Below are 21,808 nucleotides of genomic sequence, written 5' to 3'. Positions count from 1 at the left end.
CCGTCCCCCCCCCCCCAAAACGCACACCGGGCTCCGAGCTGCATCCAATCAGAGCTGCAGCAGTGAGCGCGTCATCCTGTTCTTCCCCAGTGATTTGCTTGCTGGCGCCATTGAGACCAGTGCCGCGGAGGAGAGATGAGGCAGGACAACATAAAAACCTGGTATGTAAGAGGGAGTGAGGGGGCATGATGGAGGAAAAAAGAAGAACTCAGGGGGCATGATGGAGTGAAAAGAAGGTCTGATGGTCATAATTTTATTATTCTGTCTGTTTTGACCCCCAGACATGAGTACAAAAAGGAAGAGCTATACTGTTGAGTATAAGAAAGCAATTGTAGAGGAGTCACATGGCAAGCATCTTGCAGTTTTCTGTAAAGAAAAACTTTTGGATCTTCGAATGGTCAGAAAATGGAGAGCAGATTATAATAACCTCAATCAACAGGTGGATGAGGGAAAAGGGAAAAAGCACAGATCTGGATCAGGTCGGCAGCCCTTATATCCTGACTTGGAGATCCTCATTGGTGAATGGATTGCTGACAGGAGAGCAAAGGCCTTGGTTGTGCGCAGGGCTGATATTCAAGCATTTGCCCTTTCAATGGCACGTTTGAAATGGTCTCAGAAGGATTCAAAGCATCACAACACTGGTTGGACGGTTTCCTTCAACGGTATGAACTGTCCCTAAGAAGATCAACAACACTGTTTAAGCTGGAAGATGCTGAAGTTATTAAACGTGCACTTGCATTCAAGTCCTTTATTGATAGGATCGACATTTCCAAGTATCAAACCTGCAATATGATTGCTATGGATGAAACTGCAGTGTTTATGGGACAAGGATCTCAAAGAACAATTCATCACAGGGGTGCAACGTCAATCTACATTCCCACCACTGGCTATGAAAGTGCAGGGGTCACCTGTGTTTTGGCAATTCGTTTGGATGGAAAGAAAGCCACACCTCTAATCATCAGTAAGGGCAAGAAAGATAAGATTGAATGTGTATCTGGCATTTACGTTCTTGAAACCGAAAAAGCCTGGTGTACACAAGCCGTTATAAGAAAGTGGGTTGATTTAATGCTGCCACTTGTTATGCGAGGTAACCAAAGAGGTCTGATAGTCTGGGATTCAGCCAGCACTCACCACGCTAAAGAAATGAAGAACTTCCTTGCAGAGAGAAGAATAGATCAAGTAATGATTCCTGCAGGAATGACTGCCTATCTCCAGAGCTTTGATATTGCAATAAACAAGCCATTCAAGGACCATTTGCGCATGGAAGTCAATGACTACATTGAAAATAGAATGGAAAGAAATCAGCGTGGAAACTTTGTGAAGCCCTGTCTGCAAGAAGTCGTGACTTGGGTGAAGAAGTCATGGGATAAAATTACTGACAGCTGTGTCGCCAAGGCACTACGAGCAGGTTACCTGGACAAGATATATTCATTTAAAGAGAGCTATATTGCTGGACATGACAGATTGGGTCCACTTATTCTGAAGGAAATGGAGGCGCAAGACATCCAGGACGGAATTCAGGGTATGGACACTTATGATGATGTTGTTGAAGAAGATGACATGATCATTATTGAATAAAGGTACATTTTTTTGTTCACATTTACCTGTTTATTAAAATTGCTGTCAATGTTCATTAAAATAAGCCCTCCCCTGAAAATAAGCCCTCTGGTGTTTTTCTGTCCAAAAAAATTAATAAGACAGTGACTTATTATCGGGGAAACACGGTAGGGAACATGGATCTGAAAATGAGGGTCTAGAGTAGGCAGAAAGGTAAAAACAATAATGAAGAATAAGATAAATTCATTCTGGAAAGGGATGCAAAAAAGGAAAGAAAAAAAAAAAACTAGTGAACAGGACTAGCTGAGGGGGGGGGGCAGGAAGAGAGGAAAATAGACTCTATTTGACTAAGAGAGGAAAAAAAAAGAGAACAATATAACCAGATAAAAGCAGGAGAGAAAAAGGAACTAATAAGCAAAGTGCCAAAGGTAACAAATGAGAGATCAGAGATGAGGGGAAGAGAGTAGGAACAGGGCCACCTTAAAAAAGATTAAACTGTTTAATCAGAAAAAGAGGGGAAAAAAAACATAACCTTAAAAACACTCCTAATATTAGAGATAGGTGAAAGAAACTATAAAGCTAATTTTTCTAAATTTAAATGTGAATGGATTAAATAATCCAATTAAATGAAAAAAGTGACACTGAATAAGAAAACAAAATCTTATAATCTGTTGCTTAGTAGAAATACATTAAAAAAATAAAGGCATATACAAAATAAAACTGAATGGAAAAAAAATAACTGCATCAAGTGAAGCCAAAAAACCCCAGGAGTTTTAATCATGCTATTTATTTAACAAAGCAAAAATATACATTAAAAAAAATTAAAAAGGATAAACAACTATTTTATGCTGAACCAGTCAACAAACTAGGGTAAGTGAAACATGAAATAACCAAGGAAACAAAGATTCAAGCTTTCAAGCATATCCATTTATTAAGCAATGTATGCAAACTGCCTAACACATCAGGACCAGTCACGTTCCTCAGTTTTGGTACTAGACTCAGATTTTTATACGTTAAAAACAATCAAATAAGACCAACTGATTAAAAGGAAACAATTAACCAGGAAATATTAATCTCATTTCTAATTGGAGGAAATATTAGGAACTTTTCCAAGTTGAAAGGGGGAAGAGTGAACAGGTACAATTCCTTGAAATTAGAAAAAGAGATGTCTCACTCCCCCCTCAAGTGTCTGATCAAAGGAACACTGATCAATCAATATAGAGCTAATTTTCAGATGAGACATATGCACTGCTAGAGATGTATAATTGTGAGAAAACCTGCCATTAATTTTTGGATCTGATTGGGTTCCTGGTCAACATAACGGTCTCTAAGCAGCAGACAGAAGTGGTCTAGCTTCCCAGTCATGCAGGGTTGGTTCAAACAATACAATAAGATTTTCTCCCAATTCCTACAAGTGAACAAAGTTTTCTCACAAAATATAAGTTGGACTAGCCCTATAATCAAACAGAAAGGGAAATGAACTAGTTTCAGAATTGAATCACAAGATGGAGTCAGTATGGCTCACTCAATTCTCACATTTAATCAATTGCTGTCCTAGTCTCTTCAATTCCCTCAAAGTTAATACCAGCAATATACTTATATATGCTAAATGAGTTAACTTACAAATTTATAAAGGTAACATTACCTGAAATACAAGAAGACACAGACAATATCACAATAGTGATAGGAGATGTTAATATCCCTCTCTCAGAATATGGAACTGAACAAATTAGTGGAGAAATTAGTTAAAAGATTTATGGTTCCTTTTTTTAGGGGGGAGGGCAGGATAGTTGGGGTTAAGTGACTTGCCCAAGGTCACACAGCTAGTAAGTGTTAAGTGTCTGATGCCGGATTTGAACTCAGGTCCTCCTGACTCCAGGGCCGATGGTCTATTCACTGTGCCACCTAGCCACCCCCCAATTTATGGTTGCTTCCAAACGGCAGAGCAAAAGAATATACATATTTTCCGGCACAACATGGAATTTTTATAAAAACTGACCATGTACTACAGCAGGTATCGCAAATATAAAAAGGCAGAAATAGTTACCATATTCTTTACAGACAATAAAAATGTGCAATAAAAAAAATTTTAAATGCAATGAAAATAGTAATTGGTTCAGGGACCACAAACAATAGGTACAGACCCAAATAGAGAATAAACAATGAAATTCTAAATAACAAGTAGGTTGAAAAGCAATAACTGTATAACCTAATAGGGGAAGATAACATATAAGTAGGGGTGGGGAAAAGAGAAGGGCACTCCACTTGGGGACATGGTGAAGAAGAGAAGTCTCAGAGTAGTGTAGGTAAGAAATGAGATATGGGAACTGAGCTCCCTCCTTAAGTAGAAGATTTTAAAGTTCATGGCTTTAACTTCCAGAAGGGAGTAATAAACTGATCAATAAACATTTATCAAGCACCTACAATGTGCCAGGCACTGGGCTGTGTAGGGGATACAAAGAGGCCAAAGACAGTCTGTGCCCTCAAGAAGCTCACAATCTAAAAAGGGAAAACAAATAAAATATATACAAAGTAAGCTATATACATGATAAACTTTAAACAATTAATAGAGGGAAAACTCTAGAATTAACTACAAAAGACAGCATTTTAGTTGGGTCTTATAATGCTGATCTCTAAAAATACTTTCATGTGGCATCCTCTATTCAGGGAATTTGAAGTGAGACAATATGGTGCAAAGAGGTACTGGTCTGCTACTGGCCTGAGGTACTGGTTCTGCCTCTATAACAAACTGTTCAAACTCATCACTTGACTTACCTGGACTTGTTTTGTCACCCATAAAATCAAAGACTTGGACTAATAATTCTTTTGGTTTCTTTTTACTTCTGAAATTCCAAAAGCCTACCTATCTTAGCACCAAGCATCAAAAGAACAAAAGGTTTCTCACTTTTTACTTATTTTGTGTAATAGAACCCTGATGCACTGAAGGGAATGGTAGGTAAAAAAGGAAAAACAAACAAAGTGACATAATCAGTGGGTGAAATACAGTCATGAAGAAATCAAACAAGTGCACTGATATGGGCACTCAATGAGCTGTGTTAGTCTTGAAAGAGCTGAAAACAGACCTAATTTTGGGGGGAGTCAAAAGCTACTTGAAGAGGCCTGACCTCAGGCTCGCACAAGGGGGTAGGATGTAGGGGTGGTTGTGTGAACTAGACAATTCTGTGGCAACAGCTCATAAACTGGGAATTCTGTCATCAATTATCTTACGCTATCTCTTATGCATAATCTGGTTGAGTGAACACTGAAAATAAATCATTACAGTTTAAACTAGATTTCTAATACCTGTACCTACTTTTGAGAAAAAGCAATTGTTTTAAAAAAGGACTATAAGATTTGTAGGGTAGTTTAAGAGAACAAAAACTTTTCAAGGCCAAATGTAATGGCTTATGAGCTGTGGTAGACTGCCTCTAATTCTTGCTAATGGAGGAGGTCAAGGCTGGTGAATCATGAGTTCACGAGTACTGATCTGCAGAGGGGCTAAAGCCAATTGAGTGTCCACACTAATACAGTGAACAACCCTGAGAGTATAGGCCACCAGGCTGCCAACTGGCCCTCCCAGAAAAAGGGAGAAGTCAAAAGTTTCTATGCTCATTAGCAATGGGATCAGGCCCGACAGCAGGCATTGTGCTACTAGCCTGGGCGAGATGGGGAGACTCACTCTTAAAATTATGACCTGTGGTTGAAATTTTGGTTTCCAAATACACACTATCATTTACAGATCTTACACTGATCTAAAAAATGTTCTTATTAATTAGGTACAATTGATTTCCCACATATTTATATGTCATTTCTTTTTTTTTTAATAGATTCCAAAATGTCCTGGTTAGACTATCTTGGTTACTTTTGATTTTCCTTAGTTTCGAATAGCCTTAACAATTGATCTAAATGCTTTACATGAGAAGTATATGTCAAAAATAGAAATGAAAAATAGTTTAGTTAAATAAGCTATGCACTCAGTTAAAAAACTTGGCTTATTAGCTTCAATGATTATCCATTTCATACTTTTTATAACATTCAAAACCACAAAACTGGAAATAAAAAGTTTAGATGACAAAATCTATATTCAGATGTCACCTCTGGTATTTTATTATGGGAAAGATTGGAGCTCCAGAAATAGTTAACTACAGCCAGGCACAGAAAATGATTATATATTCATTTATGAACCGAGTTCCACATTTAAGGTGCTACTTACATTTACGTAAACTGCATCAAATATAGATATTGTAGCTATTGCCTCTGTATCTTCATTCAACATGTGTTCTGCATTTAGGATTACAGATTGAAAGTACTATACAAAGAGTCCTTAGAAATCAAACCTATTTTACAGAGGAGGAAATGGAGATCCTGAGGCATGAAATAATTTGCTCAATATCATACAGAGCAGGGATTTGAAACCAGAGATTCTGACTCAAAATTCAGGCACAGTATCACTCAACTTGAACATGGTACCTCCTTTAAGCAAAACCTGAAAAGTCAACTTTTAGGAAACCAAAGCAAAATGTCAAATTGGCTTTGTTTTAGCTGAAGACTATAAAATTTCCACGGATGGTTCTGAAGGTCGATAACCAATTAAAGACTCTTTATCATTGTCATCCATAAGAAGAACATGAGGTTTATCATAGCCAAAAGACGTATTAATCTTCCTTAGAGTGACGTTGTCTTGAATGTCTACCCTCATTTCAGGGTCATTTTGTGGAGGCTCTGAGTCAAATATGAAGTTGCATGATTCCACATGCCTATTCTCAGAATCATCCCTAGGAAGGCAAGAGTTTGAAATGAGACTGCCAGACTCAGTTTGACTACTGTTAGAATGAAAATAATTCTCTTTCATCATTGTGTTCTGATGACTATCAGAGGTCATTTCATTAATATTTTCTTCAACAGTCATTTCTTCTGATATGTTTGACATTTCTTGGAAGTGTTCTGATTTTTCTCTATTGTCTTCAGAATTAATGCTACTTATTGAAGTCAAATGATCGATGGTCTTTTCCTCATTTTCTGGGACTGTCAAATAGGTTTCAACAGAATTAAATTTTTGTTCAGGATTCACCTCTAAAATGTTGTTTGAATTAAAATTTCTTACCACAGAGGCCTAAGGGGAAAAAAAAATGAGCATGTTAGATGAAAACAAATTCAAGCCTCCTGTTCACAAATTAGACAGAATGCTCTAAGGGTAATGAAATAAGCTCCGAGTCAATTTGTTACTTTAAAATGAACTATGAGTGGAATAAAGGTGAGCAGTTTACTACTTTTGTTATTCAGAATCACTACCATCAACTCCTCAAACTACCATACATGGCACTTAGAAATTCCATCAAAGAAATTATACTGTTCCTACAATCTAGCCACAAATTTACTATACTGTAAAGATATGGAAGGGAATCTTAAGATCTAGATGGTCTAGTATCAGGCCTTAGTGTGGTACCTGGCTCAGTCCTTGCTTTATAAATCACACTCCTAAGGTGGTCTGATGCAGCTTCACATCACTATTAATTGGGCTCATTATCTCTACAATGATGTGTACATAGCTTCAAACTCTGTCTACCAAAATCCCTCCATCTCTTCCTTATAAAACACAAGTGAAAAAGTGATGAATAACAAAAACTGTTGGGAAAACTGGAATATAGTACCAAAATCAAGTCTAAATGGGTGCACGATCTAGGTATAAAGGCTGATACTGTAAGCAATCTGGGAGAGCAAGGAATACTTTACCTGTCAGATTTATGGAGAAGAGAAGATTTTATGACCAAATGAGAGTTACAGAGCATTATAAAATGCAAAATGGTTAATTCTGATTACATTAAATTGAAAAGTTTCTGTACAAATAAAATCAATGTAACCAAGATTAAGAGGGAAGTGGAAAACTGGGAAAGAATTTTACAACCAGTGTCTGATAAAGGCCTCATTTCTAAAATATACAGAGAACTGAGTCAAATCTATAAGAATACAAGTCATTCCCCAATTGATAAATGTTCAAAGGATAAGAACAGGTAGTTTTCAGAAGAAGAAATTAAAGATATATATAAGCATATGAAAAAATGATCTAAATCATTATTGATTAGAAAAATGCAAATCAAAACAACTCTGAGGTACCACATCTCACAGATCAGATTGGCTAAGATGATAAAACAGGAAAATGACAAATGCTGCAGAGGATGTGGAAAAATTGGAACACTAATGTATTGTTGGTGGAGTTGTGAACTGATTTAACCATTCTGGAGAACAATCTGGAACTATGCCCAAAGGGCTATAAGTAACTGCATACCCTTTGACCCAGCAATACCACTTCTAGGGTTGTATCCCAAAGAGATCATAGAAGTGGGAAAAGGACCCATATGTACAAAAATATTTATAGCAGCACTTTTTGTGGGGCAAGGAACTGGAAAACAAGTGATGCCCATCAACCGGGGAATGACTGAACAAGTTGTAGTATATATATGAATGTAATAGAATACTATTGTGCTATAAGAAATGAGGAGAAGATGGGGCTTCATAATAACCTGAAGAGACTTATATAAACTGATATTGAGTGGGAAGAGCAAAACCAGGAGAAATTTGTACACAATTACAGACACATTGTAGTGTGATGACTAACTGATAGACTGGGCTCCTCTCAGCAATGCAAGGTTATAAGATAACTCCAAAAGACTCATGATGGAAAGGGACATCCACATCCAGAGAAAGAACTACAGTCTGAATGCAGATTGAAGCAAACTACATGTTCTCTCTCTTTTTCTTGTTTTGTTTTCTCTTTCTCACTGTTCACTCCATTGGTTATAATCCTTCTTTACAACCTGACAAATGTTTAATGTGAAGGTATTTGTAGATCCTATATTTGATTGCATACCGCCACTGTGGGGAGGAGTGGGGGTAGGGGAGGAAGACAGAGGGGAGAAAATTTAAAACTCAAGGGATTGTGGAACTGAATATTGCAAATTAAAAAGTAAATTTAAAAAGTGATGAATAAAATTATTATAAACTTCAAGTTTAACATATATTAACCTTAACAATTAATGGAAAAATATTTAAATAAGTTACCAATGACTTGGGAAATGTTAAATTCTTTCTCTGAAACACCTTTCTTTTCCAGACCAGGTAAATTATGAGTACTATAGCCATGAGGGCAGCACATACAAAAGTAATTAGGATGGACAGAGAAGAATCTAAAAAAGAGAAAAGAAACAAGATTAACATGAAGATAGCACAGAGGTACAATAATCTGGATAATTTATAAGAGTTGTTTAAAATTATTTCTTAATATAGTAAAATTTCAGCTACTATGACATTCAGACCATGGTAGGAACAGTTAAGTGAGCAGGGGATGTAAAGTCCCAGGTTCTAGTTCGTCACTAACCATGTGACCTTTGGCAAATTAGTTCCCCACTACTAATCTCATTGGGGGATGAGGAAGGAAAGGATTTTTTTAATAAATTATTTGCCCCCCAATTACATGTAAAGACAATTTTTAACATTTATTCTTTAAAAATTTGGAGTTCCAAATTTTCTCCCTTTCCCTCAACACTCCCCTGCCTGAGATGGAAAGTAATTTGATAGATTACACATGTGCAATCATGCAAAACATATTTCCAGAGCAGACATGTTGTGAAAGATGACACAGGCCCAAAGGGAAAAAAAAAACATTAAAAAAATAAAGAAAGTGAAAAATAGCATGTTTTGATCTTCAGATTCCATCAATTCTTTCTCTGGAGGGGGATAGCAATTTGATTTTTCATCATAGGTCCTTTTGCACTGTCTTGGATCACTGTATTGCTGAGCATAGCTAAATCTTTCGCAGCTGTTACTGTGTCCAATATTTTCCTGGTTTAACTCACTCTACTTTGCACCAATTAGTGTCTTTTAAAGTTTTTTTTTCTGAAATCAGTATATTCATCATTTCTTTTAGCACAATAATATTCAATTACAATTCTATAATAAAATTCAATTACAATCACATACCACAACTTGTTTAGCCATTTCCCAACTGATGGGAATGTCCAAATGTCCTCAATGTCCAAATCTTGTTCAATATAAAAAGAGCTGCTATAAATATTTTTATACAAAGAAGTCCTTTTCCTTTTTTAATCTCTTTGAGATATAGACCTAGTAGTGGTATTGCTAGATCAAAAGGTTTATGTGTAGAGTTTTATAGCCCTTTGGACATATTTCTAAATTGCTCTCCAGAATGGTTGGATCAGTTCACAACGCCACCAACAGCACATAAGCGTCCCAATTTCCTCTCCAATATTTGTCATTTTTCTTTTCTGTTATGTTAGTCAATCTCACAGGTGTGAGGTGGTACCTCAGGAGTTGTTTTAATTTGTATTTCTCTAATCAGTAGTGGTTTAGAGCATTATGTCATCACTATCAATTGCTTTTATTTCTTCAACTAAAAACTGCCTGTTCATATCCTTTGACTATTTATTAACTGGAGGAATGACTTGTATTCTTATAAATTTCATTTGGTTCTCAATATATTTGAGAAATGAGGCCTTGTCTAAGAGATGTGCTGTAAAAATTGTTTCCCAGTTTTCTGCTTTCCTTCTAATCCTGGCCATATTGGTTTTGTTTTGCAAACCCTTTTTAACTTAATATGATCAAAATTATCCATTTTACATCTACCAATGTTATTTCTCCTATGGTCATAAATTCATTCTTTCTCCATAGATCTGACAGGTAAACTAATCCTTGTTCTCTTAATCTACTTATGGTATCATCTTTTATGTGTTAATCACATATCCATTTTGACCTTATCTTGGTATATGGTATAAGATGTTGGTCTATACTTAGTTCTTGCCATACTGTAAGGAAAGGATTTTAAATGCCTGGAGTTACAATTCTAAGACAGAATTTTATTCTATATGGAGGACTTATGGAAGGACACAGACAAAAATCATACAGCATCAGAAGGTAGAAGGGTTGCAATCTGCATTAGTGGAGGACTATCCAAACCAATAAAATTAAAAATCCATATTAACCATTCAATTAACATTTGTAAGGCACAATATGTGAAGTTCTGGCAGTGCTTATATATTTTTCCATTTAAAAAAGAATTAGGGGGCAGCTAGGTGGTACAGTGAATAGAGCACCGGTCCTGGAGTCAGGAGGACCTGAGTTCAAATCTGGCCTCAGACACTTAACACAAAAAAACTAGTCATGTGACCTTGGGCAAGTCACTTAACCCCAACTGCCCTCCAAAAAGCAAAAAAAAAAAAAAAAAAGAAATTAGAATAGACTTCACAAGTTATGCAGTAAATTCTTTCATTTTTATTTAAGCCACAATATAGCTCTGTGTATGTTTTTAAAGGAGGTCAAAAGTTGCATATTTTATAGATTTTAAAAAGACATCCCTCTATTAATTAAACTGATGATAACTCTCTGATATATTTGTCTTATACATAAAATCTAAGTGCCTGAAAAGATACCTTATGAAACTTTCAGGAAGAAGAAAAAAGTTTTATTAGTAGAGAACTTTAAGCCTTCATCACTGTAGCCCTTTGGCCTGAATACATCCCCTAAAACAGTACTTCTTTCTTGAGTATTCCATCCAGTTAAACAAGGTTTTACTATATTTTATAGGTCTAAGGGACATTTTTTTTACTCTGAATTTCCCCATCAGATAAAATTATTCAGTTCTTAAGCATCTCAAATCAGAGTTTAACTAAATTCCATATTAGATCACATCTTTGAAACTCCTCTATAATTGTTAGTCACAATACTTAGGTTTACCGGTAAGATTAATGAAGATTAACAACACATTACCTTTTCCTCTTTTAGGATTAGGTGAAGTTGTAATACACTGTTCGTCTGATTTCTCACTTGTACTTTCCCAAATAGCAGAGTTGTCAGAAAATCCTTCGGCAGAAACACAATACTCAGAATGAAATGAAATTGCTGGTATAATTAACTGACACTGAGTTTCACTGCAAAATTGAGGTTCTTCCTCAGTGATCTGTATGAAAGTTATCAAAATGAATAAAACATTAAAAATTTTAAACAATCATCACTTCAGTCAATCTAGAGACGTGCCATAGAGACCATATTCATGGTAAGTATTTACTAAATCTGAATAATTTAAATAATTAAGTTTGTAGATGACAAATTGGAGGGGACTGACAACTAATTGTATAATCATGATTCAATACAGAAAGGTGGGAATGATGTGCTAATAACTGAGTGCTCAATAAAGGGCCAAGACTGTGTTGGGCTAAGAATAGTTTTTACATTTTTAATATAACAAAACTTTAGGCCGCTTGGAAACATCCAGCCAAGATGATACTGAACCATTAACAACTACCATGTTAATTCAATCAGTCCTAAAGCCATCTAATTATTTTATCATTTAGTCAGCATCCCGACATCTTAGTATGAATCACATTATCAAATGTTTAACTAAAATCTTTGTGTACTACATCTACAGAATTCCTTTCATCTACCAATCTGATAACCTCAAGAAAGTAAGGTTTGATATCATCAACAAACTCCTATGTCAGTTCTTACTCAGAAGGAACTCCCATTCTAATGGGAGAGACAACAAATATAGAAAGTTCTTCTTTTACTTTAAGAGGACAATTTCAAAGACCTCAATATAAAGCAATTTTTATATAAGGTGAATTTGCCTACAGATGTGGGGAAGGGAGGCAGAGAAACAGGAATGGGGTCTCACATCTATGGAGGGAGGGGACAAGCACATGGCTCCAGGACATACTGGGGCTAGGGACAAAGAAGTGGGAGCAAGAGGAGGAACATGCAGGGGCCACATAGGGGACCTGGCTGAAACCAAGAAGAACAACACATTGGGACAGACACATGGGAGAGAGATATGCAGTACCCAAAAACAGAGTGACCGAAGACCAACATGGGTCTGACAAAAAGGGTGGGTGAATGGAGTTTGGCAAATGTCTATTCTTTCTGTGCCAGAGGTATCAAGTCAAGAGGTGGTGGCAGTCTATGCATCTGTTCTTCCTTTTTCACTTGGTGGGTTTTTTTTTGGGGGTACCTGAAGGTGTAATTCATCTGGACCAAGTTTCTTGAATTTGTCAAGGGCTACAAAGTTCTCTCTTATTATCTAGGTATAAAGTCCTTGTCAGCCATTGTTTTTAGTCATTTCTAATGCAAAGGTCATTGTCTTTGGCAGTGAAATAGAACTGAGAATTTCTGCCTTCTCTCTGTGGTCAGTTATCATCCCATGTATCTCAAATGTAATGATTCCTTTTTTTTAAAATTTATTAATTTGTTTGTTTCCTTTTAGTTTATATGATTCAATTACACAATTCCTTGAGTTTCACATTTTGTCCCCCTCCCTCCCATGGCACCTTATAGTCAAGTATAGGATCTGTAAATACTTTCACATTATACATTGGTCAGGTTATAAGGATGGATTGTACCAGCTGGAATGAAAAATGGTAAAGAGGACATAAAACCAAATAAGAGAACGAAAAAGATCAGGTATTTTGCTTCCACCTGGATATAAACTTAGTTCTTTCTAGTTCTTTCTCTGGATGCACATTTTTCTCTCCATCATGCGTCTTTTGGGATTGACTTATATCACTGCACTGCTGAGAAGAGTCCAGTCTATCAAAGTTGGTCATCACACATACATTGTGTCTGTAATTGTGTACAAATTTCTCCTGGTTCTGCTCTTCTCACTCAGCATCAATTCTTTTAAGCCTCTCCAGGTAAATATGAAGACTGCCTGCTCCTTGTTTCTTATAGCACAATAGTATTCCATAACATGCATATACCACAACTTGTTCAGCCATTCCCCAATTGATGGGCACCCCCTTAATTTCCAACCCTTTGCCACCACAAAAAGAGCTGCTATAAACATTTTTGTACATACGGGTCTTTCTCCCATTTCTATGATCTCTTTGGGATATAACCCTAGGAGTGGTATTGCTGGAACAAAGGGTATGAAAGTATTTATAGCCCTTTGGGCATAATTCCAGATTGCTCTCCAGAAAGGCTGGATCAGTTCACAACTCCACCAACAATGCATTAGTGTTCCAGTTTACCCACATACTCTCCAGCATTTGTCATTTTCCTGTTTTGTCATCTTAGCCAATCTGATTGGTGAGATGTGGTACCTCAGAGTTGTTTTGATTTGCATTTCTCTAATCAGTAGTGATTTAGAGCATTTCTTCATGTGCTTATAGATAGCTTTAATTTCTTTCTCTGAAAACTGCCTGTTCATATCCTTTGACCATTTATCAACTGGGGAATGACTTGTAATCTTATAAATTTGACTCAATTCTCTGTATATTTTAGAAATGAGTCCTTTGTCAGAGACATAGGTTGTAAAGATTCTTTCCCAATTTCCCACCTCCCTCTTAATCTTGGTTACATTGGCTTTGTTTGTACAGAAACTTTTCAATTTCATGTAGTCAAAATTATCCATTTTACATTTTATAATGTTCTCTAATTCTTGTTTAGTCATAAAGTCTTTCCCTCTCCACAAGTCTGATAGGTAAACTATTCCTTGTTTTATGAGACTGCTTACAGTATCAACCTTTATACCTAGATCATGAATCCATTTAGACTTGATTTTGGTATATGGTGTTAGATAATGGTCTATGCCCAGTTTCTGCCAGACTATATTCAAGTTTTCCCAGCAGTTTTTGTCAAATAGGGTGTTCTTATCCCCAAAACCAGGGTCTGGAGGTTTATCAAACAATACATTACTATAGTCATTGACTTCTGAATCTCGTGTGCCTAATCTATTCCATTGATCCACTCCTCTATTCCTCAGCCAGTACCAAGTAGTTTTGATGACTGCTGCTTTATAGTACAGATTGAAATCTGGTAAAGCTAGTCCACCTTCCCTAGCATTTCTTTTCATTAATTCGCTTGATATTCTGGACCGTTTATTCTTCCAAATGAATTTTGTTACTATTTTTTCTAGCTCTATAAAGTAGTTTTTTGGTAAATTAATTGGTATGGCACTAATATATAATTTAATTTAGGTAAAATTGTCATTTTTATTATATTAGCTCGACCCAGCCATGAGCAATTGATATTTTTCCAATTAGTTAGATCTGACTTTATTTGTGTGAAAAGTGTTTTGTAGTTATGATCATACAGGTCCTGGGTTTGTTTTGGCAGGTAGATTCCCAAATATTTTATAATGTCTACAGTAACTTTAAATGGGATTTCTCTTTCTATTTCTTGCTGTTGAATTTCATTGGAAATATATAGGAATGCCGAGGATTTATGTGGGTTTATTTTATATCCTGCAACTTTGTCAAATTTATTTATTGTCTCAAGCAGTTTTTTACTTGATTTGCTAAGTATACCATCATATCATCTGCAAAGAGTGATAGCTTGGTCTCTTCTTTGCCTAACTTGATTCCTTTGATTTCTTTTTCTTCTCTAATTGCTCCTGCTAACATTTCTAATACCAGATTGAATAAGAGGGGTGATAGTGGACACCCTTGTTTCACCCCTGATCTTATGGGAAATGCTTCTAGCTTCTCCCCATTACATATAATACTTGCTGATGGCTTTAAATAGATGCTACCTATTATTTTAAGGAAGGCTCCATTTATTCCTATACTTTCTAATGTTTTTAATAGGAATGGATGTTGTATTTTGTCAAAAGCCTTTTCTGCATCTATTGAGATGATCATGTAGTTTCTGCTAGTTTTATTGTTGATATGATCAATTATACTGATGGTTTTCCTAATATTAAACCATCCTTGCATTCCTGGAATAAATCCTATCTGATCAAAGTGTATTATTCTTGAGATAAGTTGCTGTAGTCCTTTTGCTAGTATTTTATTTAGAATTTTTGCATCTATATATTCATGAGGGAGATTGGTCTATAATTTTCTTTCTCTGTTTTATCTCTTCCTGATTTAGGTATCACTACCATATTTGTGTCATAAAAGGAATTTGGTATGACTCCTTCTTCACTAATTTTCCCAAACAGTTTGTAGAGTATTGGAATCAATTGTTCTTTAAATGTTGGATAGAATTCACTAGTGAATCCATCTGGCTCTGGAGATTTTTTCCTAGGGAGCTGACTGATGGCTTGTTCAATTTCTTTTTCTGAGATGGGATTATTTAAGTAATTTATTTCCTCTTCAGTTAATCTGGGCAACTTGTATGTTTCTAAATATTCATCCATTTCCCTAAAATTGTCAAATTTATGTGCATACAATTGGGAAAAATAATTCCTAATTATTGTTTTGATTTCCTCTTCATTGGAGGTAGATTCACTCTTTTCATTTTTGATACTCATAATTTGGTTTTCTTCTTTCTTTTTTTTTTATCATATTGACTAAGGGTCTATCAATTTTGTTGGTTTTTTCATAAAACCAGCTCTTGGTTTTATTTATTAATTCAATAGTTTTCTTAATTTCAATTTTATTAATCTCTCCTTTTGTCTTCAATATTTCTAATTTAGCATTTAATTGGGGATTTTGAATTTGTTTTTTTTCTAGGTTTTTTAATTGCATGCCCAATTCATTGAGCTCCCTTTTCTCTAATTTAATCACATATGCACTCAGGGATATAAAGCTTCCCCTAAGAACTGCCTTTAATGCATCCCACAGATTTTGGTATATTGTCTCATTATTATCATTCTCTTGAATGAAATTACTGATTGTTTCTATAATTTCTTGTTTGACCCACTCATTCTTTAGGATTAAATTAATTTCCAATTAGTTTTTAGTCTGTCTTTCCCTGGCCCTTTATTGCATATAATTTTTATTGCATCATGATCTGAGAAGGATGCACTTAATATTTCTGCCTTACTGCATAGAATTGTGAGGTTTTTATGCCCTAGAACATGGTCAATTTTTGAGTATGTGCCATGAACCGCTGAGAAGAAAGTATATTCCTTTTTATTCCCATTCAGTTTTCTCTAGAGATCTATCATACCTATCCTCTCTAAAATCCTGTTCACCTCCTTAACTTCTTTCTTGTTTATTTTGAGGTTGGATTTATCAAGTTCAGATAGGGGGAGATTAAGGTCTCCCACTAGTATAGTTTTGCTATCTATTTCTTCCTCTAATTCCTTTACCTTCTCCTCTAGGAATCTGGATGCTACAACACTTGGTGAATATATGTTAAGTATTGATATTGCTTCATTCTCAATGGTGCCTTTTAACAGGATATAGTTTCCTTCCTTATCTCTTTTAATTAGGTCAATTTTTGCATTTGCTTTATCTGAGATAAGGATTGCAAATGTAATGACTCTTTTGTCACTTATGATGAAAATAAATTATTAGAGGAATTCTGGAAAACCTGTTCTATTTTAAGAAATTTGTTCTTTCTATGTACTTGCTATCCTCCTGCCAGGTACCTCTATGAATGCTCTTGGGATAAAGGCTAATTGGTCCTTATCAGCTAACTCTCTAATTTTTACAGATGAGGAAATTAAAACTCAGAGAGGTCAGATGACTTGCCCAGGGTCATATGTGTTCTTCTATTACTTCACAAATGATTTTATGTTTTAAGGCAGTATTGTCCTGGGCTGCCATTTCCTCCTGCTTTGCAAGGTATTCAAATGCTTGCTGACTTAAGCAGTTTCTAGGCTTTTTTGGTCTTTCTTCTTGTGACAACTGTTTCACATCAGGTGATAATCAAGGTCAAAATATTATTTATGGGTACATAGTTAATGGGACAAAGTAAATATTTCACTGAGTTTCAGCAGTTTAAGCTGATGATGATTAATTCAAATATAAAATCCCCTCCACAATATTCATACCTTCTTCACCCTTTCCCTAACTTTATGTGTAGATATTCAGAATACTTTTGTTACTGTACAGATAACTAACTTACACTATATTTCTAACTTGAAAAATGCAGAACATACCTCACTTCCATTTATCTTCAAATACACCTTGTATGTGAATAGGCTGCAATCATCATCATCATCATCATAATAAAAACACACAGGTCCTTTCTCTTTTCCTTCAACAATTGTTAGAGGATGGTCTATATCAATAATAAGTTTGTGATTTTTCTCCTGAACCTTCAGTTTAGGTGGTCCTATTTTTCCTGAAATAAGCAGCAATATTCTTTTAGGCATATAAGCTTAATACAATAAACATTTATTAAGCACCTACTATATATTAGGCATTGTGCTAAACCCTGGGGATTAAAAAAAGAAAGACTCCTTACCCTCAGGGAAATTACAATCTAACAGGGAAAGACAATATATTAAAGGTAACTAGAAGGGAAGGACATACAACAGTATGTTATTTGATACTCACAACAACCCTGGGAGATAAGTGCTATTATTATAGTAATTTTTCAGTTGAGGAAACTGAAGCAAGCAGAGGCTGAGTACAAAATCTTGTCTATGGTCACCAAGCTAGCAAACGTCTGAGGCTGTATCTGAACTCAGGTCTTTTTGATTCCAGGCCCAGCATTTTATCGCAACTGTTTTATCACTTCTAAGTAGCCTTCTAATACAGAATTTACCAGTGTTAAATACAGGACTGATTCAAGATACTTTTGACTTATCAGTAACTTTATTTCCTAGTTATCTAATGCCATAATAATTTAGAGACCTAATTAGGGATCCAATTCAGGGGCATCATGTTCTGGGGACTCAAAATCAAGCAGAGCTGGGGATAGAAAGTGGAGAGTTAGCTGGAAAGTTCAGTCCCTCCCTTGCCCAAGTAGAATAATACATAGATCATACTGGATTTTTTTTTTTTAGAAAAAAATCATCCTATACAATATTCAGAAGACTTTATAACTTTTCTTTATAATCTAACAGTTAACAAAATTCACTTAGGAAATTCATTATGCAATTTAATTCCCTCTTATTCTCAGTATAGAAAAGTTGATCATGATCCTTTTCAACATCACTAAAATAATAAGTTGGTAAGCTGACCTTCAGCTTTGTATTTGGATTTACAAAACTGGTCTCTTGAGAGTGTCATACTAGAAATTTCAGAATCCTTGACCAATTGAAAAAACAAAAACAAAAAACAAACACATAATCTTAGCATTAAAGGAGATTCTACTCCCCCTCCAGCTGATAACCAACCTTGCTCTCAGCCTAGCCCCAAAAATCATTGTCCAAAAGAGCAAACCCCATGGAGAAGGAAACTACTCTATCTACCAGTTGCTGACCAACTGTCACCAATGGGGCAGGCCAGTCAGTCTAGCTGAAGGAGCAAGTTCATCATGAAAGATAGGAGGTGATATGGGCCAGGCAGATCAGATGACCTCCACCACTCTCTCCCCTCAAACTCCAGTAGAGACTGACCAGGACTCAGAGTCCAAGAGCCCTAGGTATAGCAGTGCACCCCAGATGAGTACTACTTCTAGTTCATTCCTTATAGCCACCAATAATAATGAGCAATCTCTGTAGAGAAGGAGCCTACCATTCCCACTATCCAATAATCAACTACCACTGATGGGCAGGTAAGCCTCAAAGCCCCTGGAAAAGCAGTTCAACATCAGCTCCTAAGTTTCTCTTCTGATTCCCAAGTCTAGTGCTCTTGCTATTTGGCCAAGTTTCTGAGAGCTTACTTGGATTCCTCTCTTCTTTTGTGGCAGCAAAAAATCCAGGGAACAACACATTTGGGAATACAATCTGTCAATTGCCTCTGCAGGGGCTACAGCCCCTGCTTCCTCAAACAGTCATGTTTACTGAGGACTAAGAAAATAAAGTTCTCATTAAAGTCCTTAGCATTGTCATATAGTTCAAAATCAGATAGAGACATGGTTTTTATTCAAAATGATATTTTGGAGCTCATTTCAGGATGCCTCAAAATGTCACTTCTATGGATTAAAAACTGTATCTATTTCTGATGTTAAGCAATTTGACATGTTTCAAAACTTAACATATAAACAACCAATGGCAAAGCTTACAAATAAAAGAAAAACTAAATGAAATAGACAATAAAACTAATAATGGAGGGGGACCACTGCTTTCCACCCCTAGTTCTGAACAGCAATCAAAAATCTGTATTACCCTCTCTGGAAAGGACATGTTTATCAAATGTCCTAACGGCTCTACTCATTATCCCTTTTCAAAATACCCTGCCTGAGTGTAATGGGAATGGGAATCTGAAGATCTTCCCTGCCCCTGCGCACCTTGACAGGCTTAAGTGAATCTGAGAACCTTCCCTGATTTGAAAATATATTCTGCCCCCTAATAGGCTGAATGTGGTCACATGGAGCCTGTGGCAGGAGGCTTGTTTTTCAGAAACGCCCACACCTTGTTACTTTGTGATTGGGCAGTGGGTCAAGAGGGTTGTGACATTCTCTGACCCGGGAGAAGGCTATATATATCCTGATGTGAGGTTCTGCTTCAGGGCTCACTTTGCGAAGAGTTGTGTGATTTGGCCAGATGAGACTCTGCGTAGCCGTTGAGCCCCCCAGCTTTGAAAACCCAGATGTTGGTGCTTCCCTCTCTGGTAACTAACTAGGTATGGATGTAATGGTCAGACAGCTGGAAGCCCTGTCTGCTGGTATGTTTCTCTGTATTTTTTTTGTCTCCTTTTAACTTCTGTTTGTATTCTCTGAAGTTCAGGGTGCTGATTTTTTCCCCTGAACTAGGTAAGTGATATATGTTTGATTAAAGTAAGATTGTTAACCCATTTTGAGTTGCTTTCCTTTAGAAAATCAGATCTAAGAACCTGTGCTAGCAGCCATCCTGGGTATGCTAGGGTGCTTGCTGCTACACTGAGCACTATTCCTCATTGTGTTGATGTTGAGATGTAAGCTTTTTCAGGGCAGGGAAGGTCTTCCTTTTAACCTTTGAATCTTCATTAATTAGCACATTGCATGACAAACAGTAAGTGCCTAATAAATGCTTTTTTATTCATTCATAAAAATAAAAATACATTTAAAAACTGTGAATGTCAAGAAATGTTATGTTTACACACAGTACTCACCATTCTCATAAAGAAAAAATAATTTAGATTCCACAAAGGAAGATTCTTTTTGTCCAATGGTAGCTTTAACTCTGGCCCAGTAATAACTCAGTGGCCTTTTAACATGGTCAAATATGTTACAAAAGTGATGGGAAATGTTGGTGCAGACTTTATTCCACTTCCCTTCTCTGAAAATGAAAATAAGGCAACTTGTGATAGTTAGCATATAAACACCCAAATAATAGCATTAAAAGAGACAACCTCAAAAAGGGAGGAGCTTAAAAGCACTAAAGCTTAATTTCATTAAACCTAATGAGTCTTAAGATAGTATTTAACCAAAGACACTATAGGCACTTCTAATACTCATATATAGCACAGGAATATGTTCCCCAACATCATTAATTAGTTCCATGAAAAAAAAAAAAACTTTAAGAGAAACAAGATTGGTGTGAGGCAGTGAATATCATAGGAGCAATGTTATAAATAGTGAATGGGTTCTTGAGGAGGGTTTCTGAGGGGTAGGGAAAGGCAGCAAAGGGTCAGAAGAGAGTCCAGGGCTGTACACTGATTGAGGGGCTGCAAACATTAGGGAGCTACATTAAGAGGAAAGGTAAAATAGATCCCCTAGATAATCCTGGGAAGAACAGAGGTAATGGAGTGGTATAGGAGCTTCTACTAAGGAACTACCTCTAGTAATGCAGACTGGTGTCTGCTCTACAACTAAAGAGTCTGAGAGAGTTGCCTAGAACAGAGAAGTCAAATTCCTGGCCCAGGCAAAACTCCAGAGCCAGATTCAAATGTAACTGGGAAATGTTTAACAAAACAAATTAAAATACAATACAACACAGATACTGTTAATTTGACATCTTTCTATGTCACCATGTGGCCAGCTAAGGATCCTTTTGTATAGGAGACAAAGGAACTAAATAAAAAACAAATATACAATGCAAACCAAATAAAACAGTAACACTTACTTATAGTCCTTTAACTCCACTGTGAAAGTAGGAGTCTGAGATGTTATCTCACAATCCCAAGATACTTCAGAATTCAAATTGTAAGATTTTATTTCAACATTAGTTGGTGCAGACACTGTAAGAGATTCAGATAGTTTAAAAGGAAATGTTAATAAACTAACACTAACAGTAATTAGCAAAATAAAGAGTAGATAGTAATAACTTTAGAAAATTTTGTATTTTGTGCTTTAATAATCTGTATAAAGTAAATCTCATTTATGTTAAATTTGAGGTCATCATGGAAGGATAATTCTTAATCCACATGATGATTTATAACTGTGTGCCTGGTGACAATTTGAACTAATTAAATTCTGAAGTCACACATCAGTAATATATTTTTAGTACATGAAGAAATACATTCATGAAAACAACAGCATCATC

General features: G+C 36.0%; 1 protein-coding gene across 1 annotated transcript in view; it reads right to left on the bottom strand.

Annotated features, from left to right (window-relative positions):
- Positions 1–2,462: 2,462 nt before the first annotated feature.
- Positions 2,463–21,808, bottom strand: part of IFNGR1 (interferon gamma receptor 1) — a 36,884-nt gene continuing 17,538 nt past the window's right edge. The window contains exons 2-7 of the mRNA XM_069077276.1: positions 21,389–21,503; positions 20,436–20,602; positions 17,393–17,577; positions 11,338–11,527; positions 8,617–8,741; positions 2,463–6,670 (exon numbers count right to left, since the gene is read on the bottom strand). Coding sequence (XP_068933377.1) covers positions 6,107–6,670; positions 8,617–8,741; positions 11,338–11,527; positions 17,393–17,577; positions 20,436–20,602; positions 21,389–21,503 — 1,346 coding nt within the window. The 3' untranslated portion in view covers positions 2,463–6,106. The remainder of the gene's footprint in view (positions 6,671–8,616; positions 8,742–11,337; positions 11,528–17,392; positions 17,578–20,435; positions 20,603–21,388; positions 21,504–21,808) is intronic.

This window comes from Petaurus breviceps, unplaced genomic scaffold, assembly GCF_028583685.1.
Source record: "Petaurus breviceps papuanus isolate PSGF00001 unplaced genomic scaffold, PetGlider_PUasm1.0 90977, whole genome shotgun sequence".
NCBI classification, from domain to species: Eukaryota; Metazoa; Chordata; class Mammalia; order Diprotodontia; family Petauridae; genus Petaurus; species Petaurus breviceps.
The sequence above is the reverse complement of the archived record's forward strand: the minus strand, read 5'-3'. Positions and strand labels throughout refer to the sequence as shown.